Source organism: Dermacentor variabilis, chromosome 2 (genome assembly GCF_050947875.1).
Source record: "Dermacentor variabilis isolate Ectoservices chromosome 2, ASM5094787v1, whole genome shotgun sequence".
In the NCBI taxonomy this organism is placed as follows: domain Eukaryota; kingdom Metazoa; phylum Arthropoda; class Arachnida; order Ixodida; family Ixodidae; genus Dermacentor; species Dermacentor variabilis.
Genome location: NC_134569.1, coordinates 2,942,367 through 2,967,320, shown reverse-complemented (window position 1 = coordinate 2,967,320; position 24,954 = coordinate 2,942,367). Strand labels below are relative to the sequence as shown.

The 24,954-nt window shown below is 46.3% G+C and overlaps 2 protein-coding genes across 2 annotated transcripts in view; one reads left to right on the top strand and one right to left on the bottom strand.

Moving 5' to 3' along the window:
• The window catches only part of LOC142571292 (uncharacterized), a 233,736-nt gene that overhangs the window by 7,645 nt on the left and 201,137 nt on the right, over nucleotides 1-24,954 (bottom strand). The gene's annotated exons all lie outside the window — the stretch shown is intronic.
• The window catches only part of LOC142571288 (parathyroid hormone/parathyroid hormone-related peptide receptor-like), a 1,032,566-nt gene continuing 1,020,765 nt past the window's right edge, over nucleotides 13,154-24,954 (top strand). Inside the window, exon 1 of the mRNA XM_075679532.1 lies at nucleotides 13,154-13,241. Within this exon, the coding sequence (XP_075535647.1) occupies nucleotides 13,200-13,241 (42 nt within the window). The 5' untranslated portion in view covers nucleotides 13,154-13,199. The remainder of the gene's footprint in view (nucleotides 13,242-24,954) is intronic.

The window sequence follows — 24,954 nt, the reverse complement described above, 5'->3', positions numbered from 1 at the left end:
AAAGGTACATAGAAATTGGCTCCACGCAACGTTTGAGTACACGTGGAGAAATACCATCCGGACCACTAGATTTACTCTCATCAATATCTTTCAATAGTTTTGCAATTCCATTAACACTAAGCTCAACAGGAAGCATAGGCGAAATATTAGTTGTAGGTGGATGAATATGACAGGTGTGGTTGGGTAAGAATACCGAATGAAAAAAGTTGTTTAGGCAGGCAGCTTTATCTTCGTCTTCCACAATTATCTTGCCATTATAATTTAACTCCTGTATTCCGAAGGAATCTGATCCACACTGTTTTAAGTACTTCCAAAACATTTGAGAAGTTTGAGAAGTTAACTTCTCTTCTTCATTCTCGACATCCCCCATGTGGAAGAAGAATTAGGTCGTTTGGCTGACCAAAACAACCGTTTTTTCTTATTATTTAGTCGTTTGAGCGATACATTAAACCATGGTGATATTGTTCTTTCTGTTAGGGTAATGGTGGGAATGTAAAGACATCTAAGGACATGCATTTCTGCTTTGAATAGCAGCCAGTTAGACTCGAGAGAATGTAGTGGAAGGTTAGTGACGAACGTATCGAAGTACTAAGATAATTCTCGGTTCATGGTGACATAGTCCCCTTCCTCATAGAGTATAAGTGTCTTTCGATTTTTTTGTTTCTTTACTATGTTGCAATGAAACGAAATATGTACTGTCAGGTGGTCGCTCAAACCGCGCAATAAGGTGACAGGGGTAAATTTATCAGGGTGAGTTGTTCATACAAGATCCAAAAAGTTGGACGAGTGAGCGAGTAACGCGTATAGGGTCAGCGACGAGCTACGTTAAGCCGAATGTTATATTTGTGTTTAAGAAATCGCTAGCGGGGATGCTTTTAGATAATGGAGAGGGAGGATCGGACCAATCAATAGTTGGAAAATTAAAATCGCCGAACAGAAGAACAGGACTGTTAGGATATGTTTTTTTAGTGTATTTAAGGCTTCATGAAGTAAAGGCGTGAAAGAACTGTCGGTACTAGGGGACCGGAATCAAATACCAATCAGAGTGTGCGGGTGTGTAGCAATGCATCGAATCAGAATCATTTCCAGCTGTGCAGAGAGGTTTACAAGTGAACAACATAGGTTCCGCTTAGTGGCGATTAATACACCCCCACCCGGCGAGTTATCCGCTATATGTTTCCGTAAAATGTCAAACTGTGAGAGGTAAGGGAGAATTTTGGTATCATCGATTGATGTTTAGGTATCATCGATTGATTGATGATTGATGAGAGGCCAGCATTGGAATCTGAACCTGGCCACGTTTAATGCTAGAACGTTATCTAGTGAGGCGAGTCTAGCAGTGCTAATGGAGGAATTAGAGGGCAGTAAATGGTACATAATAGGGCTCAGTGAACGAGGGTTGCAATGTGGGCTTGTTGGTAATGCATCTTCAAGGGGAGTATGGTAGCGCGATTCAAAGACGGGACAAAAGAGTGTAACAAAAGTGTCCCTTTGTGTCTTCTTTTGTCCCGTCTTTGAATCGCGCTACCATACTCCCCGAAGGCTCAGTGAAGTTACGAGGACGAAAGAAGCACATACAGTGCTGGAAAAGCGGGCACATCCTGTGCTGCTGGGGCTTAGCGGAGAGGCGAGAATAAGTAGTCGGATTCTTGATTAATAAGGATATAGCTGGTAACATACATGAATTCTATAGCATTAACGAGAGGGCAGCAGATCTTGTTGTGTACATTAATAAGAGGTACAAATTGAAGGTCGTACAAGTCTACGCCTCTACATCCAGTCATAATGACTAGGAAGTCGAAAGCTTCTATGAAGACATGGAATCGGCGATGGGTCAAACGAAGTAAATACAAAAAGTCAAAACAAAATACACTATACTGATGGGCGACTTCAATGCCAGGGTAGGCAAGAAGCAGGCTGGAGACAAGTCAGTGGGGGAATATGGCATAGGCTGTAGGAATAGCAGGGGAGAGTTATTAGTAGAGCTTGCAGAACAGAATAATATGAGGATAATGAATGCCTTCTTCCGCAAGCGGGATAGCCGAAAGTTGACGTGGTGGAGCCCGAATGGCGAGACTAGAAATGAAATAGACCTTATACTCTGCGCTAACCCTGGCATGTGTGTCAAGTGATAACGTGAGGGCGTGAACTATGGGAGAGAAGTGACGGTCATAACGCTTATATATAAATCTTATTGCTTTTTTCTGTACATTTTCAAGTTTATGATGTCTTTGATTTTTGATGTCTAAACAGCAGTTTACGAAAGGTAGCGAGGGACACGAAGTGGTAAGCCGGGGGTCGGGGACGCCCTCATTTTGTCGGTATACAGGCAAATTTGCTCAAGTGGTGTTCGTTGTAGAGGCTTTCCTAACACACATGAAATAAAGCGAGTCAGCCGAAATATTACGAATGCTTTGCAGTAAAGGTCATTTTGTTGTAGAGCCGTTCAAGAAACTCGGTGTTTTTTCAGCAACTCTAATCTACAATATTTCCATGCCTAACAACATTTCGGCTCATTTAAAAGTTTGAAACAGAATGGCGGTGTTTTTCTTTATGCTAAGGATGGTGCGAAATGTGCGCTTGTTTCCGTGTACGCTATGGTTGCTCGACAGTGTGTAGTACTGGAACTTCTCATGAGGCTATTACAATCATTTTATCCAAGCATCTACCGGGTAAATCAGTTTTTTTAGAGCATGTTTATGGAAGATAGCTGGAATATATAAAATATATGTGTGATATAGAACGCAACGGTCAATAATGACAGACGGTATCAACACTGAGCTGAAATCTTGCGGTTAAGGTTGAAATGACTACCTCGGTAGCAGGCTTGTCGCATGACTACAGTAGTCGTGTTCTGTTTTGTTTTTTGCTGTTTTTGCCGCACGAATTAAACCATGCATTCAAATTTGCGTATGTGTTTGTTTTATAGTGAAACCCTGATTATCTGGTGAGTTCGCAACAGAGATAGGTAGTGAGGCAGTGGAAGTGGTAAGGGAATACATCTACTTAGGACAGGTAGTGACTGCGGATCCGGATCATGAGACTGAAATAATCAGAAGAATAAGAATGGGCTGGGATGCATTTGGCAGGCATTCTCAGATAATAATAGCAGGTTGTCATTATCCCTCAAGAGAAAAGTGTATAACAGCTATGTCTTACCAGTACTAGCGTATGGGGCAAAAACCTGGAGGCCTACCGAAAGGGTTCTACTTAAATTGAGGACGACGCAATGAGCTATGGAAGGAAGAATGATAGGTGTAACGTTAAGGGATAAGAAAAGAGCAGATTGGTGAGGGAACAAACGCGAGTTAATGACATCAAGAAAAAGAAATGGGCATGGGCAGGACATCCTAGACAGCTTGTCGCGATGACGCCTAGTGATCTGAAAGAAGCGTTAGAGCACGGTCATTAATTGCTACTTACGTTGTGGTGTACGGCATGCTGTTCGTGGGTTGAAAACAATTCAACCACGTAAACAATAATTCAGAAAACAATTTATGCTACATGCATTTTAATATAAATGTTCCTGCCACAGTCTGATGGGTGTGTACAGTACAGCCACTATACACTTTCGTTAGGCGTAGGATTGCGGCAAACCGAGAATCGATATCGAAAACAACGTTCTCTTACCATCCGCCGTCCATTACCGAAGCATGAACACCTGAAGCGAAAACCAGCAGCACCGCTTATTGCGAATCAGTGAGCTGTGCAAGGCAACAGGACAAAACGATAGATGCGTAGCGGGTAGCCGTCCCTTCGGGGGCGCTGCCATGTTTTGTACGCTAAGCAGACTTTGCGAGCGTTCGCCTCTCCCGCTAAATTGAGAAAATAGCGGATGCACACTATGCGCAAAGCTGCTATAGATTCCTGCGCGTGCGCAGTGAGACCCAGTTATATTTTAGCGCTTAGCGGGGTGTCATTCACGCTATACTAAAACTGTTACTGCGCCTCACAGCGGCACGCCTGGCGCCAAGACGGAGCATGTGACACGAAGCTGCGCCTGGGCGCCGCGGTGCCGCTCTGCCGCCGCGACCACCGCCGCGCCATCGCTTGCACGGCTTGCATGCGAAACAGGCTTTGCAGCAGGCAACCGGGCAGCAAATCATAAAGGTACCGTGCAGTGTTCAGAGGCCACTGTGATAATGGGATCCGATAGTGGTGAACATTTCTTGTTACCCACGAACGGCGCGCCGACGTTTCTGGAACACTTTATAGCCGATAAACTAGACACATAGGGCCTCGTGTTTAAAGTGCCGACTTGCGAGGAGAAATTAGTGATCAGATTCTGCAACGTGTGAAAGCCACTGACCAGTACTAAATGAACCGTATCAACAGCTCCGTGAATAACTTGAGGCGCACTACGACGAGCAAAAAACGCTTCGGGAGTGGCTGGAGGCGGCGACAATGCGATAGGGTCCAGCTCAGTGGTGCACTATGCTCTACGAAGCTCCGGACAAACCCCAAATATTGAGCAGGAATCACAACCTAGTGTCACTCTCACGCTGAGTTTACGTACTTGGAACGGCCGTGGAGCAGTATTCCCGAGCGCGGACACATTCAGCCAGACTTCGCCGAGCCTGTGCAGTGCGGTTCCATCAAACTGGAAGAATTGAGGTCGGTCGACTGAACAGCCTCCAGCAAAATGCTGTTAAAAGAAAACTTGACATGAAGGAGTTGACGGCCGGCTCTGTGTACACAAGTGCTTCAACACTTTGTGGCTTATCTCCAAGCTGCACTGACAGTGTTGGCATTTCCGTGAACGGGCTCAGTGAGAGGAGAGAGGCTTCAGACTTTATCTGGATTCCTGCCCTCAGCACCCTGTATTGTAGTTCGACGAAGGAAACATGGGAGGAGCAGCAGAGTTTGCCGAGAAGTCGTACATGTGCGCGCAATCGCGAGCAAAGTCACCTGCCGCGTTGTTGGTGACATCGAAACGCTGCTGAAACGCCACGGAGCCTACCAAAGGTAGCACTGCGCGTCGTCTACGCTGGTTCGAATGCGCGGTGAGCCGTTGGATTGCGTTCCGCTGTCTTCGCATCAAGAGCCACGGCAAGAGCTGCCGGCAAGTTTGCGGGACGATCCACAAAGCGTTTTATGTTGCTGTCATCGATGGCATCGACAGAAACATTCGAGCCAATAAGGTCCATGGTTACTGCACGACAGCCTGCAAGTACCTTTCTCTAGAGATATTCAACATAGGCAGCGAGCTCTTGAAGACCACTGCGGTCTTGGCATTTAAAATGGGTAACTTAGAGCTGATGAATATGGTCGTCGCCGAAGCCAGCCACGAGCGGAGTGACCAAACGCCCATAATTGTAATTGGTGGATTCCGGGTTATATTCGAGACACTAAGCCGGGCGGCGGCGTGGAGTTGTTGAACGAAAGCCTAAGCATTCCCTTGCGTTGTCCAGTCGTTAAGAGCAGCAACGGATTCAAACTTGAGGTAGGTGGATGAAGCTGCTCCCTGAGAAAGTGAGACTGGGCTGAGGGAGAACCGCCCAGGTAAACGGAAGCAGACACGCGCTGCCGGTGACTATAGACTACCAACACCAGCGACACATGCGGCGAACTCTGCGGCGATGTCATCGGCGGGAGACGTAAAAGTGGTCTCAACCCTATTGCAAAACCCAATGCGCCGGATTATGGGCCCACTGCAGCACGGTGGATGCTGGGGCGCTGGGAAGGCGCGGCGTACTGGGGGGCACTGGCTACTCGTGCGAAAGACAGCTCTAGCGCGTTAAATATGCGGTGCCTGGACACCGTATATATTTTTTTGAATACAGAAAGCAACAAAGAGCGTTTTAGTGCAATAAAAAAGAAAGAAAAAGTAAAACTGCTCCGACCAGGATTCGAACGTCCGACCTACAGATCCCAAGCCCGGCACTTTACCGCTACGCCACGTCAGCTTTTTTTTTATTTCTTTCCAGACAATCGACAAATACATCAATACACACTGCTACAACCATCTGACAATATTCACTTTCCCACCGCTGCGCTTGGAGCTTGCGGTTGAGATTACAAAACTATCATTTTGGCAAGGGCATCCATCAATAACAACAGTTCATCGTCATACGCTAACTTTTGAAACACTTCCCGTAGTTTACTGATATTTTCAGTAAAATATGAGTTTACTGTTCTTACATTTATATCACAATTCCTTATAGCCATGCGGTTTCTCCAGATACTGTGAAGGCCGAGAAGAAAGAACATGTCATAAGGTATACTGTCTTGCACTGTGGATAGGTAACGGATACCATGAGCTGTTCACGCCAATTCTTTCTTAATAGTTCTTTGCATAATATCCCAAAATAAGACCGCACTCCAACAGTCTAGAAGAACGTGTCCTAGAGTCTCTGGTTTCTTGCAAATCAAACAGTTAGCCCCCATGGTAAATAGTCCCCTGTTTCTTCTAGCCATGTTTTCACAGGCAAGGTAGTTTAAAAAAGAATGTTTTCACTCCCCAGGTACAGTCATTCGTTTCACACGTTTTAGCACATCTTTCCCTTGGCCTTCGCGGTACATTAATCGATATAATGGTTCTGCGTACATGATATCTATTAAATCCGAGCTTATCCGCTTACGACTCGCTGTTGCCAAATATTCTATGGAAAAGTGGTGGTTTAAAAATCTAAATGCTACCATCAGCTCACGTAAAAATTTGCTCGTTGCGTAACACCCACCCTCCCTCATCGAGACAACAAAGTTAGGTAGGGCATTGATTAATCGGACTTGAATAACTGTTCGCAAGAAAGGATTTGTCGTGTCTCGTAAGAACAAAAATCTAGAAATCAGTTGCTTGAAGTATAAATTTGGTAATGACAAGCCCCCTGACCCAACATCCGAAACAAGTTGTTCCTGCTTGTTCTTTCATACTCAGACTGCCACAGAAAAACAGCAAATACTCTATGGAATTTCTTTAAGTTGAATCGGGAACAGCTCAGGACTTGCATGAGATACCACAGCTTGCTCACCAAAAAGATTCTGCAGATAGCCGCACGTGCGAATATAGAGAGGTCACGTCCGGCCCACTTATCAGTTTCAGCTCTTAATTCCTGCACTTTGCCATTCCATTAGTCTTTGGTGTCTCGATGTGTGCCTAACGGTACACCAAGATAAATCCCAGGCGTGAGCTTCCACTGCATACCTTGAAAAACACGCGGCGTTGTTTGCCACCGGCCGTGCCACAAGCCGACACACTTATTCAGGTTTATACTGTTGTCCGTCATGTCACAAAGCACACGCAAAATTGCCACGGTAGTTCGAACACTCTCCTTATCATCACAGAAAACAGCAACATCAGCGTAAGCTAATAAACGCACCTCACACCATTCTAGGCTGAATCCTAGTACATCCGGACTATCAATAATTATTTTACAAAGAGCCTCTAGATATATTGCGAACAAAAGAGGTGACAGGGGGCACCCCTGACGAAAAGACGAACGCTCTTCAACCCTTTCAGTTAGCTTATGGTTGACAATTAGGTTAGTTGCACAATTATTGTATGCCATTTTAACTCCCTCTGTTATCCGTGATCCAACACCGACATAAACAAAAATTGTAAACAGGAGATTGTGACATACTCTGTCAAATGCCTTTTCTAGATCAATTTGTAACATAACGACTTTCCTAAAATCTGCATCACAAGTTTCAAGAATGCTGCGAGCCACATGGATATTCGTAAATATAGGCCTCCCTCTTATCGCGCGGGTCTGATGCGGTCCTACTAGAGCACCAATAACCCCTTGTAGTCTCCGCGCAAATATCTTCATTAAAACTTCATAATCTACGTTTGTCAGCGTAATTGGCCTGTAGCCTGTTACTTTCTTAAGTGTATTTGCGTCATCGCTTTTTGGTATGAAGAGTGTATACGCCCTTTTATAGGACGGTGGCAAACCACCTTTTTGATACGCCTCCATAAAAACACGTTCTAATAAGGTGGCTATCTTCGAGCAAAAGGCTTTGTAAAAAACTGCTCTTAAGCCATCAGGTCCTGGTGATTTTCCCGAGGTAATGTCTTCAATGGTCATTTCGATCTCTTTTGCTGTGATATCTTCTGATAATCTCTGTTTCTTCGGCGTCTAACCTAGGTAGAGTGGTTAGAAATTGGCTTTCATACCCAGTTTTGCTCGGTATTCTACACTTGAAGAGCTCCCTGCAATATTCCGTAAAGGCATAATTGATTTCTTCGGCATCTCTAGATATTTTCCCTTTGTATTCAATCTCAACTATTTCGTTATTCCTCGCACACTTTTTCTCAGTTCCAAAAGCACGCTTTTTTGGCATTTCATCAGCCAAGATCTTTCCCATTCATGCGCGAATAATTGCGCCACGGCATTTTTCCGCGTCGATAGCCTCAATTTTATTCTTTGTTTCCCTTAGGTCTTCCATAAAGGTGCCTGGCGTTGCAGTTTCAGCATCCACCAATTCCTGAAGCATTTTTAAAGGTTATTTTCCTCTTGGCTCTCTTCAAAACGTATTTATACTGCTCGCTCTATGGCATTCATGTTTACCACTTCTTTAAATCGCTCCCATCGCTCACCCCTTCCTTTTTCACAGTCATTATTTGCCTTAGCAATTTCTGTGCGTACTCTTTCTAGAAATTGGTCATCCTTTAAGAGTTTCGCATTTAATTTTCTTGTTTCCCATTTCATTCTAGGTTTTGCGGTGATCTTTTTCCCTATCGTGAAAGCTACTAAACAGTGGTCGCTAAATGCTATGTTCAGCACCTTGTAATCTTCACACATTGTGGCGATTTCTTGCGAAAGATAAGCACTCTCTAACCTTGCATGTCTATTGCCTTGAAAATGACTATAATGGCGATTATTGCCTCCTTTCGCGTAATGTGCAATGTCTTCCAACAGAGCTCTTCCAATGGCCCCCATCAGAAAGACAATGCTCTTATCAGCCCAGTCAGTATCCACCACTCGAACGATCGTCCGAACTCAAAACGCAATTGAAATCTCCTAACACTATCAAACATCTGTCTGTTTTCAGATACTGCGACATTTCTTGAAGAAGACTTAGCCGCTCATTCACTTTCGTTGGTGCGTACACACATAATATTCGGTATTTTATGTTGCAATATACAAAATTGAACAGCACGAATCGACAACTCTGACAACTTATAACTGTCTCCTCAACTATACCCAAACCTTTCTTAATAAACATACAGCATGACTAACGCATACAATATAGCGGTCACTAAACTGTGCAACGATAACATCATTCTGACTCTCACTCTCTATTTTAGTCTCTTGAATCGCCAATATATCTAAATCTTCTTCCAACATTACGCGTCGGAGCTGACGCTGCCGCCGCCTCGCCCTGAGACTAACGTTGAGGGTTCCCACGAGCAATGAAGCTAACGACATAGCCATTTGAAAGAGCAAGAGTAAAACAACAGTAGGGCCCCCAGCAAATGGCAACCCGAACAAACCGAGCATCCCTGTCGGCACGACAGCTTCAACGGGCACACGCGACGCCAGTCGCGTTGGTCACTGCGCCGCCTGCCCTTCTCGGGTGAGCGACGCTGACCGTTGCGCTGGGGCGGACTTCCCTTTCTTGGCCCGGGTCGACCGGACCACCATCCACTGCGGCTCCAGAAGTTGAACATTGTCAGCCGGCGTCTCCTCATCTGGAGCATCACTTCGGCGCCGCTTGGAAGGTACGACTGGCACCTCAGTGACCGTCTCATCCGGCGTCTCATATGGCGTCTCTGGCTCCGCGTCCATCTCCGCGTTAAACGCGTCACACCTGTCGTGTGTTTCTTCGGGCACAGGCGGTGTCCTCTCTTCTTCGTTCATTCTTCTTTCTGTCTGCCTTCTTCCTGCTGAGGCGTCCTGTGTCGACGCGGATGGCGTTGCCGCCTTTTTCGCGATGATGATGATGATGATGATGATGATGATGATGACAACTTTATTGCCCACAGGGGAGTTGCGGACACGCAGGTCCTTGGGCCCCCGCGCGGCCCCACAGCACTCAAACGTTCATGTCCCGGAGGCTCATGACGCTGTCAGCCCGGCCTGTGGCGATGGCTTGCCTGGCCGGGTCCTCGGAGCGCAGTAGGGTCTCCCAAGCCTCCCAAGTAGTAAGGTGCTTCAGGCCCCGCGGGGGAGGATCCGCCGGGCAGAGGAAAAGGATGTGATCAATAGTGGCTTTCGGGTGGTGGCAGAGGGTACAGGAGGGGTCGGTGTGGACGTGGCGACACTTGCCACCTGATAAACCGGCGTTTCCAAGGACGCTGTCACTTTCTCCGTTACCTCCTCTTCCATCAAATCGAGACCTTCGTCGTCAGGTTGCATGCTGGCGTCAGGTTGCATTCCAAGCTGCGACACGAAATAGGGTTTTATAACCCCAAGATATAGCGTTATTTAGGACAAGAGACTAGTATCAAGCGATGAAATTGTATAAAGCATCTAATATTCAGCAGCGCTCGTCCTTGCGTACTGGAACCAACACGGCACAAACACAACCAGCGAACTGCAGCGAGAACCAGCGCCTGCACAGCACAAACCAGTGCGCCAGCGTCTTGGCAGTGGAACCAGCGTCTCTTCCACTGGGACCCAGCTCTTATCCAGCGTTCTCACTGGTGTCCCAGTGAGTCCCAGCTAGTGCCAGCGTACCCAGTGCGACCCCGCGCCAAAAAGCGCGCTGGTTTCACGCTGGAAGACGCTGGTTTTTGCTATAGGGAATGAAACCAGTCGGTGTGCAAAGCGGGTCTCGAAATCCTACGTAAGAGGTCTTCATCAGCCGCAGCTTGCGACACAAGCACCTGAAGGTATGGTTTCGTTTGGGGGGGGGGGGGTGGAAGCGCCGGGGTTTGACTCGTCAAACTGAGCGACCTAGCCATCGGCATCAAACTCCGACGCTGGTAGGCGTTGACAAGTGTTGTGTGTTGGGCCTTGTCGGCGCTGATGCCGCCGCAGGTTCCATCAAGGTTTCCGCAGCGCTCGCAGCAGCAGGATAGACGGTGGTGACGTGGCTGTCGCGGGCGTCTTGATTCGGGTGAACATAAGTCACCAGTGCCACCAAGTGTAACGTAGATTGATACGCATACACGGTCTTGTCCTGCGCGGCATAACCGACACATATTCTAGCTGCTGCTGCTGCTGCTGTTGATGATGATGATGAGGAGGATCATGATGATGATGATGATGATGATGGTGGTGGCGCCTTATTGAATGGCACAAACCTACTGTGTGGAAGAGGCCACGACTTTGGTGGTAATATGATAAAAAACAATGTGCAAATAGTAATCGAAGACGCGATACAAACCGGCAATAAATGAATTAAAATAGTGTGTAATAAGGTAGTCAGCTAGAGTAGCAAGAACTTACAATTAAGAATACCTAAAGTAAAGTAAATGGTCGACGCAAGGAATAAGTAATGAAATTAATGTTTGAATGGTATTCATGATGTTATGTCATGACCGATCTTTTATGTTCGTCATGCACTCTTGTTATACTATGCCAACTTTGGTACATACCAATACGTAGGCGGCTGTTTCATGACGTACATGCTTCGCATGTCAAGACATTCATGTCATGACCTATCATTTATGTTCGTCATACACTCTTGTCATACTATGCCAAGTGTGGTACATAACGATTGGTAGATCTGGTGCAATTCAACAGAATGTTACTTGATAAAAGAAAAGCTGCCGGTTTAAGTTCACTCACGAACTGGCATAGTACTTCAGAAAGCGGTACTTTGCCAGCTTTCGTTAGAACATTGATGTCCGCTCACCCGTTATAATAGGTAAATCCTACAAAGCTTAATTTTATTATAAGGACAGTGCTTTTTCTAGCGCGCACAGGAACATATGCAAAATGTGGAAAAATGATAGGACAAGATCTGCCAACTTTGCAATCCTACTTTTTATAGAAATATATTTTAGCAAAATAAATTGTTAGGTGAGTTCAAACGTGTTCGTGAATACGAAAACATGAGGACGAAGTACGCGAAAAGCAAGGCAGACAACGCCACGAGCACTCGCAGTCATGAATTTGTGAAGATATTTGTTGCATTTTATTCGTGTTTCGGTTATTTTCGGTGCGTATATCAATTTCAGGGCAAATATATTAAAAAGCTGCATTGCTTTCTTTGCTCCATATAGTTTACTTGCAGTAGAAAACGTGTGGCGGTGCGGTCTTATATACCTGTAAGGCTCCTCGAGTCCTTAAATGTCGTCGACTCGTTGTAACCTTCACCAGAGTCGGCACTGCCAGGAGACAGAGGTATGTCACGAGCAAAAGCGTCATTTTCTTTACCAAGAATAGTTTCTCAATTTAAATTTATCATTGCATAACAGAGTTTCGAATGACGCAGGGAAAGAGTGAACGTATAGGCGCAGAAATGATTCTACATTTCAGGAGGCGTCAACATTAAGACAATCGCTTTAATAAAATATATTAATTTGTTATGAATTGAGCCGTGCTTGTTTTCGGCGTGACTCTTATGCCATTGTACAGTCACTGGAACACCTACCTTTTACTAGCATGGGACTGTACCAATACGACAGCCATCGTAGAATAAGAAAATCCTGTCACGACATTTCCAGAATTATTTTTCGCTTAACCAATACGGTAGTCGCCAGCATGGACAATACTTAGCGTTAGCTATAACAAATCTCTTTCTCCGCAGTTATCGGTGCCTTTATTTTCAGTCACCTTTCGGAAGGTCGCTGAAACGTAAGAATGGCGATATCACGTGTTCAAGCTCTTCCCTCCTCATCCTGCTGCTTGTGTGTTTCTCGTGCATCGTATACGCTTCCATAGACACGAGGACTGTAAGAATCTCGCTGCTGACTTTTGCACAAAGTAAATGTCAGAGTATCGCTGCGACACTTGGCTTACCGATAGGGTAACTGCAGCAAATTCAATACAATAAACCCACGCTGTAGCCTGTAAGGTTCGCTGCAAAGCTTGGCCCCAACTGCCTCGCACGCCCCATTTTGTCACTGTCGCGACAGCGCAGCCTCCCTCGGCAGGCAGATGGTTTGCGTCTCGGAGGCGAATCAGACGACCGCGCCCGACGTCGCTTGGAGTGGCCGACGCCCTCACCCTCGGCGACGCACCCCGTGTGCCTGCTTATCGCCGGACGCTATTTTATGATCGAGGCTAGGAGGCGCGGTCTGGTGCTTTACACGTCGGTGGCGCGAAGTGTAGCGAGGCAACAACGGATGTCACTGCGCCGCCGCGATGGTGCCCTTGTACGACGAGGTGCAGCAGTCGTCACTCAGGGTGAGTGTTCGACCTTCTTCCCCGCTCGTTACGCTCTCTTTCGCGCGCTTATCGCCTTGTGTGACACTCCCGCCCTTCGACGAGTGCCGGTTGCTGCGGGTCCTCGGCGCGTGCTGATTTGGAGCAACGAGTGCGCAACACCGAACGCATTATGCGAGCAGTTGGCCGAAGCTGCACCATGTGCTCGCCTTCACTGGGAGTCCGCCTACCCTAGCGACATTCGGTCACCTTGCTGCTTTCGCGCTGTATTTTGTCGCTGCACGTGACTATACGCCAGTATTGCTGATGAGGATGTGATACATCTTGAGTAACGTGAACATCTGAGCGAGCTGTTTGTCACGATTCATCTTCTAGAAGCATCGAAGACGGGAGAAGGATTTCTATGAAGGGATAAATTACAAGCTGACATGGCGTTCGTTTGCCGCGTCCATTCCAACCGAGGCATCGACACTATACGCATCCATGCCAGAGGCTCCGCGTAATAGTGACGTTGTGGAAAAACTTTTCATAAGAACACAAGTTCACGAAAAGCCCGAACTACTGTTAATTCAAAACTGCGAGCAACGCTTTATATGAATTCTTGTTGCTGACTGATATCGGGAGTCACGTTTTTTTCCTCAATTAAACCATTCACACATAATTTATGAGTTACTAAGGGTCCTCTTTAGAGTGCTGCTAACGTTCCCGTTATGTATGAATACAACAAGCAAAAACAGGGCCATGACTTCACAGTAATTTTTCCTAGCTCTCGCAAAGGAGTGCTTTTGAGCCTGAAAATTATCGATACTTTACAACATAGACCATACGGGTGTTTTCCATCGACGCCAAAGACTGACCTTATTCTCCGCCCCTTCATGCCTTCTTCAGGTATGTTCGAGATAAAATTGACTTGCTTGAACAATTATAAAAACACGGAACGTTTATGTGTCCATGTGAAGTTCTTGGGACTTGTTTTATTTCACCTGAAATCTAGCTCAGCTACTTGGCAAGATTACATTTTCACCCAAAAGTATCTTTCTTGCATTTCCGCTGCTTTAACGGATTTTTTTTTTTCGCTTACCTCAATTGACGCGGCAATACATCGCCGCTGCATTTCTGTGGGTCGATGATTTGCGGTTGTTTCTGAGAATGAAGTTGAAATAGAAAAATATATTGAAGACGCTCTTCAAGCTCTGGAAGAGGGCCTAGGACCTACAACTGTCACTCATATTATTCATGCGAACGATTGCATCAGATCGCTAGGCAGTAACATTTATTGTTTAGAGTGTTACAGGTGTTGGCAACATGAGCCAGAAAACAACTGTCGATTCGGCCCGTACGAAGTTCGTTATTTACCTGGTTGGGGCATCGCAAACAGACAAGGAGCGAGGCAGTCACGCGGCTCCCATCCTGTCTGCAGAGTATCAAACGGCTGCACAGCACCGGAAACAACTGAAATTTCAAAAAGAAGTCCGCGCGCTTTTCCTCGCGTGGGAAGCGCGCTTCCCGCCAGAGAGTGGAGGTCAGATGCACAAATGCCTTTGCGTAGTACGCACTGCCTGCAGCGTCATCAGTTATAGCGCGCGAGTTCGGTAAGCGACTCACATTTCTCATGGGACTTGGTGAAGGGCTTCTATAACAGATATAGCCAATATTACAATCATTGTGAAAACATATCATCACGAAACTGCCTTCATCTTCAAACACTGACATCGCTGTCTGTTTCAGAGCTTTCTCTTTTAACATACTGAGTATGTCGAACCACCTTATTTCATAAACTCGTGCTTTTTGAACACGTATGATATGTTTATATTTTGTTGTGCCCTCTACTAGATCAAATCAAGGCTCCAACTTCATGTACCATCCCGCTTGTTGCGAACTATCATGTCCACCGGCTTGATCTTATATTGAAGCTGCAGATTCCATCACACTTCTCCCGCCGTGATGACAATTTACTGTGCTACCTCTGGTTAGGGATGGCTTCTACGAAAGCCTACTTATGCCTTATTGGAATGCCAAACACCTTTCTTTGACTCGTGCAACTGTGAAGATAAGATCGAACACGTGTTGCATTCCTGTGATGTTTACTACATCGAACGTGACGCTCTTCGGAGTGTGTTAAACCGATTAAACAACAGACCATTTTCAGAGTACAGGGGCGCTATAGCGTAAAACTATTCCGGTATGTTTTTACTCCAATCTCCTGATGTCAAATTTGCGTAACCGCCGACGCAAGCACCGGGCGGTCACCCGCAGGGTTGTCTGAAGAGGCCAATTAAACGCTCTCCTCGTTCATAGGAGGTCACCTCTGTTTGCTTGAAAAACGAATAACATTGCCTACACTCAGCGGCTTGTCTTATCTAATTGGCTGACAAGAGGCGAGGAGCACGCTGAAGTTGAGAGGGATTCGATAGGGCCGAGCCACTGCACTGAAACTCGATAACCGGATGAAGAAGGTGGGGCTGGCGTCTGCGATTGGTCCGCTTTCCCTTACTTAGCTTGCAGTGACTGGTCGAAATTCGCGGCGGCATGCAACGTACGCTTAAGAATGACGCTAAAACGGATCCTCAGCAAAGAATAATTGGTAGAATGAGGTCGTAAACGTGCCAAAAGTGCTCGAAAACGTTACACGGCCACGCAGGAAGTTTTATTTTAAGCAAATAAACCCATGCTCTCCGGCAGGTGCGAGTAGCCAGCACATGAGCGATCGGCGGCAGCCATCTTTTATTCCTTTCGGAACGGGGCAGCCTGCGGCTACTTAAAAGAAAATTCTGTTTTGTTCGGCATATTAATGCATCTTTAATGCGTACACGTCACTTTGACGCGGTGAGTTCTTGCGGTTTTTGCGGTTTTGTGACAGGCAGGTGAAGTGGGTACAGCGAGAAAGCTTTTCACGAATAGATGGGGGTGACTCGTAAAAAGTTGTCGAATCAGAAATAACTATTTTTCTTTTGGGGGGCAACTCATGCATAATCAGTGTGTACACGTCCTATGACATGGGGAGGTATTGCGCTTTTTGTGACGTCGCGTTATAGACAGGTCAAGTGTGGGAGGTCCCAAAAAGTTTTTGGCCAATCATGGAAGGCTGATGACAGAATTTGAATAGAAAAGTTTGAAATAGTTTTACATTATAGCGTTCAAGATTGTTGAACCATGGCCCCACGCGTTGCACACTTACAAAGAGACGCGGGCATTGTTACGGTTCATGAACTCGACTTGTATCAGTGGCCGATTGTGGGCTTGAAGTCATAGACAACCACACGTGTTCGCACTGAGACTGCTTTCTTCCTTCCCACTCATTTCTTTCTTTTATCCCTTAAACCCCTTCTCCGGTGTAAGGTAGCTAACCGGACGTGCGTCTGGTTTATATCCCTACCTTTCTTTCCTTCGTTTCCTCTTCCACCTCCTATTGTGACCTCACGCGTATGATTTATCGTAGTGTAATAACTTAAAGGATTAAGTATGACTAAGTCCAAGTGGTATTACTGTTTCTTGTACAGCTACTTCTCTTTATTAGGCGAGTGTAATATTGGGATAAGAAGGGTTCACTTTCTTTTAGTGACCACCATACGAAGTAAGTGATAGTGAAGCCAGAAACAACACATTGTGGTTCATTATGAGGTTTCGTTGAAAATGTAAAGATAAGAAAATATGCACATCATACGCGCAATTATTAAAGTTGGAATCTATGTGAGGTAAAGCTTCAGTGAACATTCTAATGAAATGCTATGCAACTAATGGCAATGTGTATAGTTCATCCTGTACAGCTTCTAAACTCGTGCAATATGTTTATCTATATCAAAGGTTCCAGCTTCAATGTAGCACAATATTTGTTGATGCACTGCACCTTTCACAACTTATTCCGAAACGATGACACCAATCAGGCGGATGCACAGTGTGAGACGACGGATAGACGACGATGGATATTGTCACGTTCACGATGATAACGTTGTGAACACAATAATATAACAACAAATGTAATAATCTGACAAAGTGACGGCCGCGTGATAATTATGGAATGACGACGACGACGTGACAATGGCGTGTCGACGCTAGAATGCCAACAATGACTTACTGACGTTGACTGTGTGAAGACGACGTCATGACGATGATATGATAATGATGTAATGACATCGGTGTGACGACGGTATCATGACGACAGTGGGATGACGATACTGGAATGACGACCACAGCATAACGACCTTTCTATGTCGACGCTGTAATGACGATTGTATGATCACGATGGTGTTATGACGACAGAAGGGGATGACGGTAACGGAATGACGACGACGAGGCATGAACGACGGAAGACGACATAACGATGCTGGCATGACTCCGAGAGCATGACGTCCACTCCACAATACGCAATAACATGAGGATGAAGACATGATGACCCCACTGTTACCGCGAACTCAACTACAACAAAGAAATGTAGACGCTAGTAAAACGACGGTGGGTTGGCGTTGATGGAATGAACATGAATGCATGAGGACGACCGTAGTATGATGGCGCCTGCTACGTCTCAACACAACAAAGAGCCTTAATTAGACGTTTACTTGGACAGGGCTGGACAACTATACTTAGCAATTGTATCATGATACGATACAAGATACTCAGACAAGTATTTCAAATACAGATACAAGATACTACCGCAATTATTCAAATACAAGATACATCGATACATTAGCAAATTTCCTATTATGCATCCCTTCTCATCCCCTTTTCATGTTTTGTTAGGAGGTCCCCCCGACAGTTGTTACTTCGATCCTCCGAATGTGTACTTACACCTATATTGTATTTGATTTTGTCAAAAATAAATATTGATTGATTGATTAATAAAGCAAAATTGATCTTCTAGCACTCCACGATGTTACTTGTCGATGGTAAGAACACTTTTGCTCTTATAGAGAGGCGCCAGATGACGCGGCGCAACGTAAGCGCACCTTGGCTGTCAACATACAAATGTAAACATGAATGCGGGCAGAGATTCTTACTGTTGACATGGGCAAAATGTACATGTACAGTTCCGTGGAACCAACGTTTCCACCCACATTATGAACGCTGCCTTTTCTGTGTGACTTTCGTTGTGCCCTCCATTCTCTGACTATGCGAAACTGGTGAATGTTTGGTTAAATACTACTGCAATAAATACCATGAAAGAAAAAAAAATCGGCGTGGTGCACTGGTAAGATACTGAGTTCGGGATGGTCAGGTGGCAAGCTGGAATACCTGGCGGAAGAGTATTCTTTAATGACTTTTGCACTAACAAATTTACAAAGGTATAAAGAGGTCCGTGTCAATTTTTAATTAAATATTGTTACCTGTAGCTGGATCCCAATGATATATACAATTTATTTAAAGGGAAGCTAACGGAAGGCCAAAATGGCGATGCTATATCAAGCGGGCCCACGTCGTCTTCTTTCTCCTCAGTGCAACCACACTGTGGCGGCTGTTCCGTAGCATCACCCCCGGCAGTAGAAGCCCCGTCCCGGTGCTTAATCTACACATCTGCGGTGAAAGGTGTGTGGTATGGCTTTAATCCCGCCACGTGAACAATGTCACTTGCAGCCGACGATGACGCTGAGAGGTTGGCGGGGATGACTTCATACGTGACATCGGTCACTTGTCGCAACACACGGTGTGGGCCAGTGTAGTGCGACAGCAGCTTTTCGGAAAGGCCCACGCGTCGAATGGGTGGCCAGAGAACCACCAGAGAAGCCGGAGTAAAATGCACGTCGCGACGGTGGCAATCATAGAGGCGCCTCTGATGCTCCTGCGAGGCCTCGAGACGGGTGCGGGCGAGCTGGCGCACGTGGTCGGCGTGTGCGACCGCGTCGCGGGCGTATTCAGTGGTTGAACGTGTGGCCGAGGGCAACAATGTGTCTTAGGGCAACGCGGGTTCTCGGTCATATAGAAGATAGACTGGTCAATAGCCGTCGGTGTTGTGACGCGATGAATTATACGCGAACGTCACATATGGTAAGTGAAGATCCCAGTCGTGGTGGTCGGTCGCAACGTACTTCGAAAGCATGTCGTTGATGGTCCGGCTGAGGCTCTCCGTGAGGCAGTTGGTCTGTGGGTGGTAGGACGTGCTGAACTTGTGCTTTGTCGAGCAGGAGCAGAGGATGTCCTCGACAACTGCCGACAGAAAGCTGCGGCCACGGTCAGTGAGTAATTGGCACGGATCACCATACACTAAAATGATGTCATACAGCAGAAATTCAGCAACGTCAGTAGCACAACTTGTCGGGAGGGCTGTGGTAATTGCGTACCGCGTAGCATAATCAGTAGCGACAAAAAAAAATATAATGTAGCAGCAAGCGCCTATGGACATTTTGAAATTTCTAAACTTCGGCAAAACTTGCTTTATTTGAATGAAATATATTGTTACGGAAGGATGAACGAAGAGATGAAGAAGAAGATCTCGAGACGCTGGCTGGCTGCGGGTTGTTGGTGGTCAGCCATTTAAACTACTCGGACTCATCTTTGTGTATATATATACATATATATATATATATATATATATATATAATCTTCTACGCTCCCAATATCCCCGTAAGATATTGGTGAGAGGTGCGGGGTACCAAGGGTGGAAACGGAGCTCCGCAGTGGACGTCGCATCACCGTCCGCACCATGAATGACGGTGAGCACTCGGGATCAACGTCGTTGCCGCCTTCTACGTCATCGTCGCATGCTACGTCGCTGTTACCTTCGGTTGTCGTTGTGCAAGCCAAGGATGCTGGAACTTTCTGCGGGACCGATGGCGACGACGTTGAAAAGTGGGTTGCCATGTACGAACCCGTGAGTGGAATCAACAGATGAGACCCTAAGCTTATGCTAGCTAACCTGCTGTTCTACCTAAAAGTACTGCAAAGGTGTGGTGCGAAAACCACCAAGAGGATAACCAGCTGGGACCAATGCAAAGAGAAATTGACAGAGTTGCTTGGCAAATCAGCCGGCCGTAAAATTGCCGCAAAGCAGGAACTGGCCTCCCGTGCCCGATCCCCCACGGAGTCCGATGTCTCGTACATCCAGGACCAGCTGGCACTTTGTTGTAAGGCCGATCACGCCATGACAGAAGCTGAGACGGTCGGGAACGTGCTTAAGGGCATTTCTGACAACGCGTTTAATCTGCACATGTGCAAAAACAGCTATGCAGTTTATGCAATCAATAAAGAGTGCCGACAATTCGAGCAGGCCAAAAGCCGACGCATCTTGCAACCATTCGCCAGACTTCCCAGTACTGCCGCAACGTCGACGTGTGGAGATCAATCCGCACAGCAGCCTGGGTCACCATCAGAGGACGTGGCACGAATCGTCAGATGCTAACTGGATGCTATGGCGCCCACAGCTTTCTGTTCGCGTAGCCCTGATACTACCACATTTTCAATTCATCGCGTACAAGCCATCGTTCGCCTTGAACTTGAAAAGATTGGTTTACATTCTGTGTGTGCTGTCGCTCTTCCCATAGGTAACGAGTGCCCGTCTACTATTTACACTCCACCCCGGTGATTCTCTCCTCGTTGTCGCAACCCGACTGACTGGAGAACTGCGGACGACCAGCCCATATGTTTCACATGTCACCGCATTGGTCATGTCGCCCGATACTGTCGAAACTCGTGGCCCTTAACACTTCGCACACCGACTAACCTGAGCCAATTTGATGGAAATGCCCGCAATGATTCGCCCACCGCCGAGTCTAACAGCGCGCGCCGACAACTCTGCTAGGAAGACGTTGTACAGCCGCTCACCATCGCCGCGCGGACACCAGTCTCGTTCACCGCAAACACGTCGCCCATCTTCCCGTTCACCGCAGCGACATCGCCTTCCGTCCCCTGTGGCTTTTGGCCGCACCCTTCCGGAAAACTAAGAAATACAGCCCTCGGAGGTGGTGTTGCATTGCCTACTACCGCAGCAAATCCTCTGTCTGTGCCCACAAGGCGAAGTGTAATAGATGTTAAAATAGATGGCGTACCTGTCCAAGCACTCGTTGACACTGGAGCCCACGTGTCTGTGATGAGTGCTAGCCCACGTAGATATTTAAAGAAAGTCCTCACCCCAGCAACTGCCCGAGTGCTTCGTGTGGCCGACGGCGGCGTGCTGGTTGCTCTTGGAATGTGTATTGCGCGCTTAATTATAGCCGGCCGCCCTACTTCTGTCCTCTTTGCTGTGATCGACAACTGCCCTCACGACTTTATTCTTGGATTATACTTTTTATCCACTCATTCTGCCTTCATCGACTGCGCGACCGGCGTTCTTCAGTTGGAACTGCCTCAACTCGCCGATGCTCTGAGCACCGCCCCACCACACTTGTGCGCGCTTCACGATGTGCGTCTGTCGCCCGAGGCAGTTACTTACGTCACGTTGACCGCCCAGCCACAGGTTCCTGACGGTGAATATGCGCTTTGCCCCGTCATCGACAACGCTCTTGAACCGGAACGTTTCTGTTCCGCATAAGTTTGTCACGGTTACTAACAACGGCGTCGTTCTACCACTTCTGAATTTCAGCCTGTGCCCTCAAGTGATTCCGGCGGGCATATTCTTGGCCAGCATTTCTAATGGTACCGAATTTTACATTGAGAGTCTGAATGCTGTGAGTGGCGTATTAGCGCCAATTGGAGCTCACAGCTCTGGTTCCTTAACGGATGACTTCGCGAAAATGATTGCACTTGACCTCACCACTGCACAGGCTACGGACATACGTCACTTGCTTGCATCGTACAGTGGCATCTTTGATTTCGGCGATAGGCCGTTAGGTCAAACATCTGTCGTTCACCAACGTACAACACTCGAGAGACGAATCCTATTCGTCGGCGTCGCTATCGGGTATCGCATGCTGAACGTCGAGTCATCCAATCAGAAGTGGACAAAATTTTCCGCAAAGGGGTCATTGAGCCATCAGGCTGTCCTTGAGTTTCACCTGTCGTCCTTGTGGAAAAGAAAGATGGTACTTGGCGTTTTTGCGTCGATTATGGCCACTTAAACAAGACCACGAGAAAAGACGTCTAACCACTACCACGCATCGATGACGCCTTGGACTGCTTGCATGGAGCTAAATGCTTCTCGTCCATTGGGCTTTGATCTGGCTACTGGCAGATTTCAGTTGATGAAATGGACCGCGTGAAGATGGCCTTCATCACATTCAAAGTCATGCACTTTGGCCTATGCAATGCTCCTGCGAAATTTGAACGTATGATGGACTCTCTTCTGCGAGGCTACAAATGGACCACCTGTCTTTGTTACCTTGACGACGTTATTGTTTTTTCACCCACGTTCGGCAGGCACCTTACCCGACTCTCTGAAATTCTCGCAGTATTCCGCAAAACCGGCCTTGAGCTGAACCCCACGAAGTTTTAATTCGGGCGCAGCAGTGGCGTAGCCTGAATTTCGTCCGGGGGGGGGGGGGGGGGGGAGCTCTCACGTTGCAGCTCGGCCTCCTCCTTAAGAGGAAACTTTAGTTCGGGCGCTCCTATCTAAATACATGTAGAATGAAAATTCGTTTTTCTTGGCAACCGCTGCACCAAATTTGACGAGGGTTACTGCATATAAAAGAAAAACATAAATTCTAGTGGCTGTTGGTTTCATTTAGGTTGTCACTTCGCTAGTAAAGATTCATCAAAACCGAAAATTTTTTGACAACGACACTATCAAGTTTAATACTGGGTAACTCAACAACGATCAATTATATCACAATTTTGTGAACTGCATATAACAGTACATCTACAGTGGGAAAATTGATATGCTACACATGAACCTAAAAAATTAAGTATTACGGAAATACGGCTTTTGCAGAACCCTTGTACATAACGTAATCAATTCACGTAAGATACAAATTCACATATCGAATTCGTCCGCTTTGAATGGTCTAATGGATGCCGTTTACGTAACCGCGATATCTATTCTTGATGCAGAGCTATTAATTTGCAAACTTCGTGCTTCTATTTTTTCGAACTTTAAAATTTTTCAAAATATTTTAAACAAAGTTCAGGCCCTAAATCGAAATTTCGCATCCAACAGGCACTATAATTTAACTTCCTCTCTCAAGCGCAACAAATTTCATTAAAGCGATCCAGGGGTTATCTCAGAAATGCGTTTCTGCGTTTTGCATGTATTTCAATAGGCGCATCGGAATAGGGCCCGAGCTAAAGCTTCCTCTTAAACAATTGTCTAGAGATCAAATACATGACAAATAACTGCATTGCTACTGCAAAAGATGCTGCAAACGAATTCTTGAACGCTGCGCACTGTCAATACAAGTAAACTATGTATTTTTTCATAAAAGAATACACACGTCTGTGCCAAAAATTGCGCCCAAAATAACTAATATCAATGCTTCCATGTTTTTTGTCTATTTAATAACTAAAGAAAATATCACACGAACTTTAGAACTATATCAGCTCGAGATCAGCAAAGCGGTGCATGCCGCTAATAAGAAAAATGTAACGGTCATGAAATGAACAAGTTGAGGACGAATATGTTAATGAAACTGTCATTCAAGATTCTTGTTTACATTCTTGTACATTTGCAACGGCCAGTGAAAAATCTCAATGACGCTGTCATTTGTTCCAATGTGTTACGCAGGAGCAGCTGTCAGCGGCCATGTATCGTGAGTAATTGCACCCAAATTATAGTCGCAACAGAGAGCACGTATAAAAAGCATGAGTTCTGCAAAATATACGAGGGCGAGTCAAATGAAAGTGAGCCAATGCGAATATATGACAAACGGGGTACTTTATTTAAAAGTAGCCTCCATGAGTATTTACACATTTGTCCCATTGACTAACGAGTCGCGTGATTCCCATCTCATAAAGCTCCTTGGGTTGCCGCCTCCGAAAGTCTCGAACTGACTCTTTCACGTCATCGTCAGACATGAATCTGGTTCCGTTGAGCTATTTTTTCGGTTGCGCCAAAGTCGAAGTCGCAAGGCGACAGGTCTGAGATGTATGGCGGATGTTGCAGCGTTTCAGCTTCAACTTTGCCAGCTTTCTATCAACCACATCACCGACGTGGGGACGGGCATTGTCGTGGAACAAGATAACCCCATTCGTCTATTTTCCACGTAGTTTGTTCTTGACTGCGACACGCAGCCGCTCCAGCGTTGCGCAATATCAGAAACAACTGATAGTCTCTCTAGATTTAGCAAATTCTATCAGTAATGGCTCCTGACGATTGTAAAAAGAAGTCAACACCTTTCCGGCGGAAATGACAGCCTTTGCTTTCTTTGGCGGTGGTGAATTCGAATGTTTCCACTGTAAGCTCTACCATCGTGTTTCAGGCTCGTAGTAGTGACGTCATGGTTTGTCCCCGATCACAATTGCAAACAAGAAATCGTCACCCTCATTGTGATACCGCATCAGATGAGTAAAGGCAGCCCCGAACTTCTCCGTGTTCTGGCGGTGGTACAAAATCTTGGGCATTCATTGTGCACGCAAGAGCCCATAACCTAGATGTTCATGAATTATGGTGTGAACCGAACCGTGACTGATGTTCACACGCTCTACCAGTTCATCTATTCTTACCCTCCGTTCTTGTCTCATCAGCTCATCAACCTTTGCAATTTTGTTGGGGGTGGTTCCACGGTGGCTTTGGCCCGGTCTTGGATCGTCTTTGCAACTTTCACGTCTTTCTTTCAACCGTTTGCTGCAACGCTTCACAGTGGCCAATGAGATGCAATGTTCAATGTACATGGCAGCCATACGGCGACTAATTTCTTTTTTGGGAAACACCTTCAGC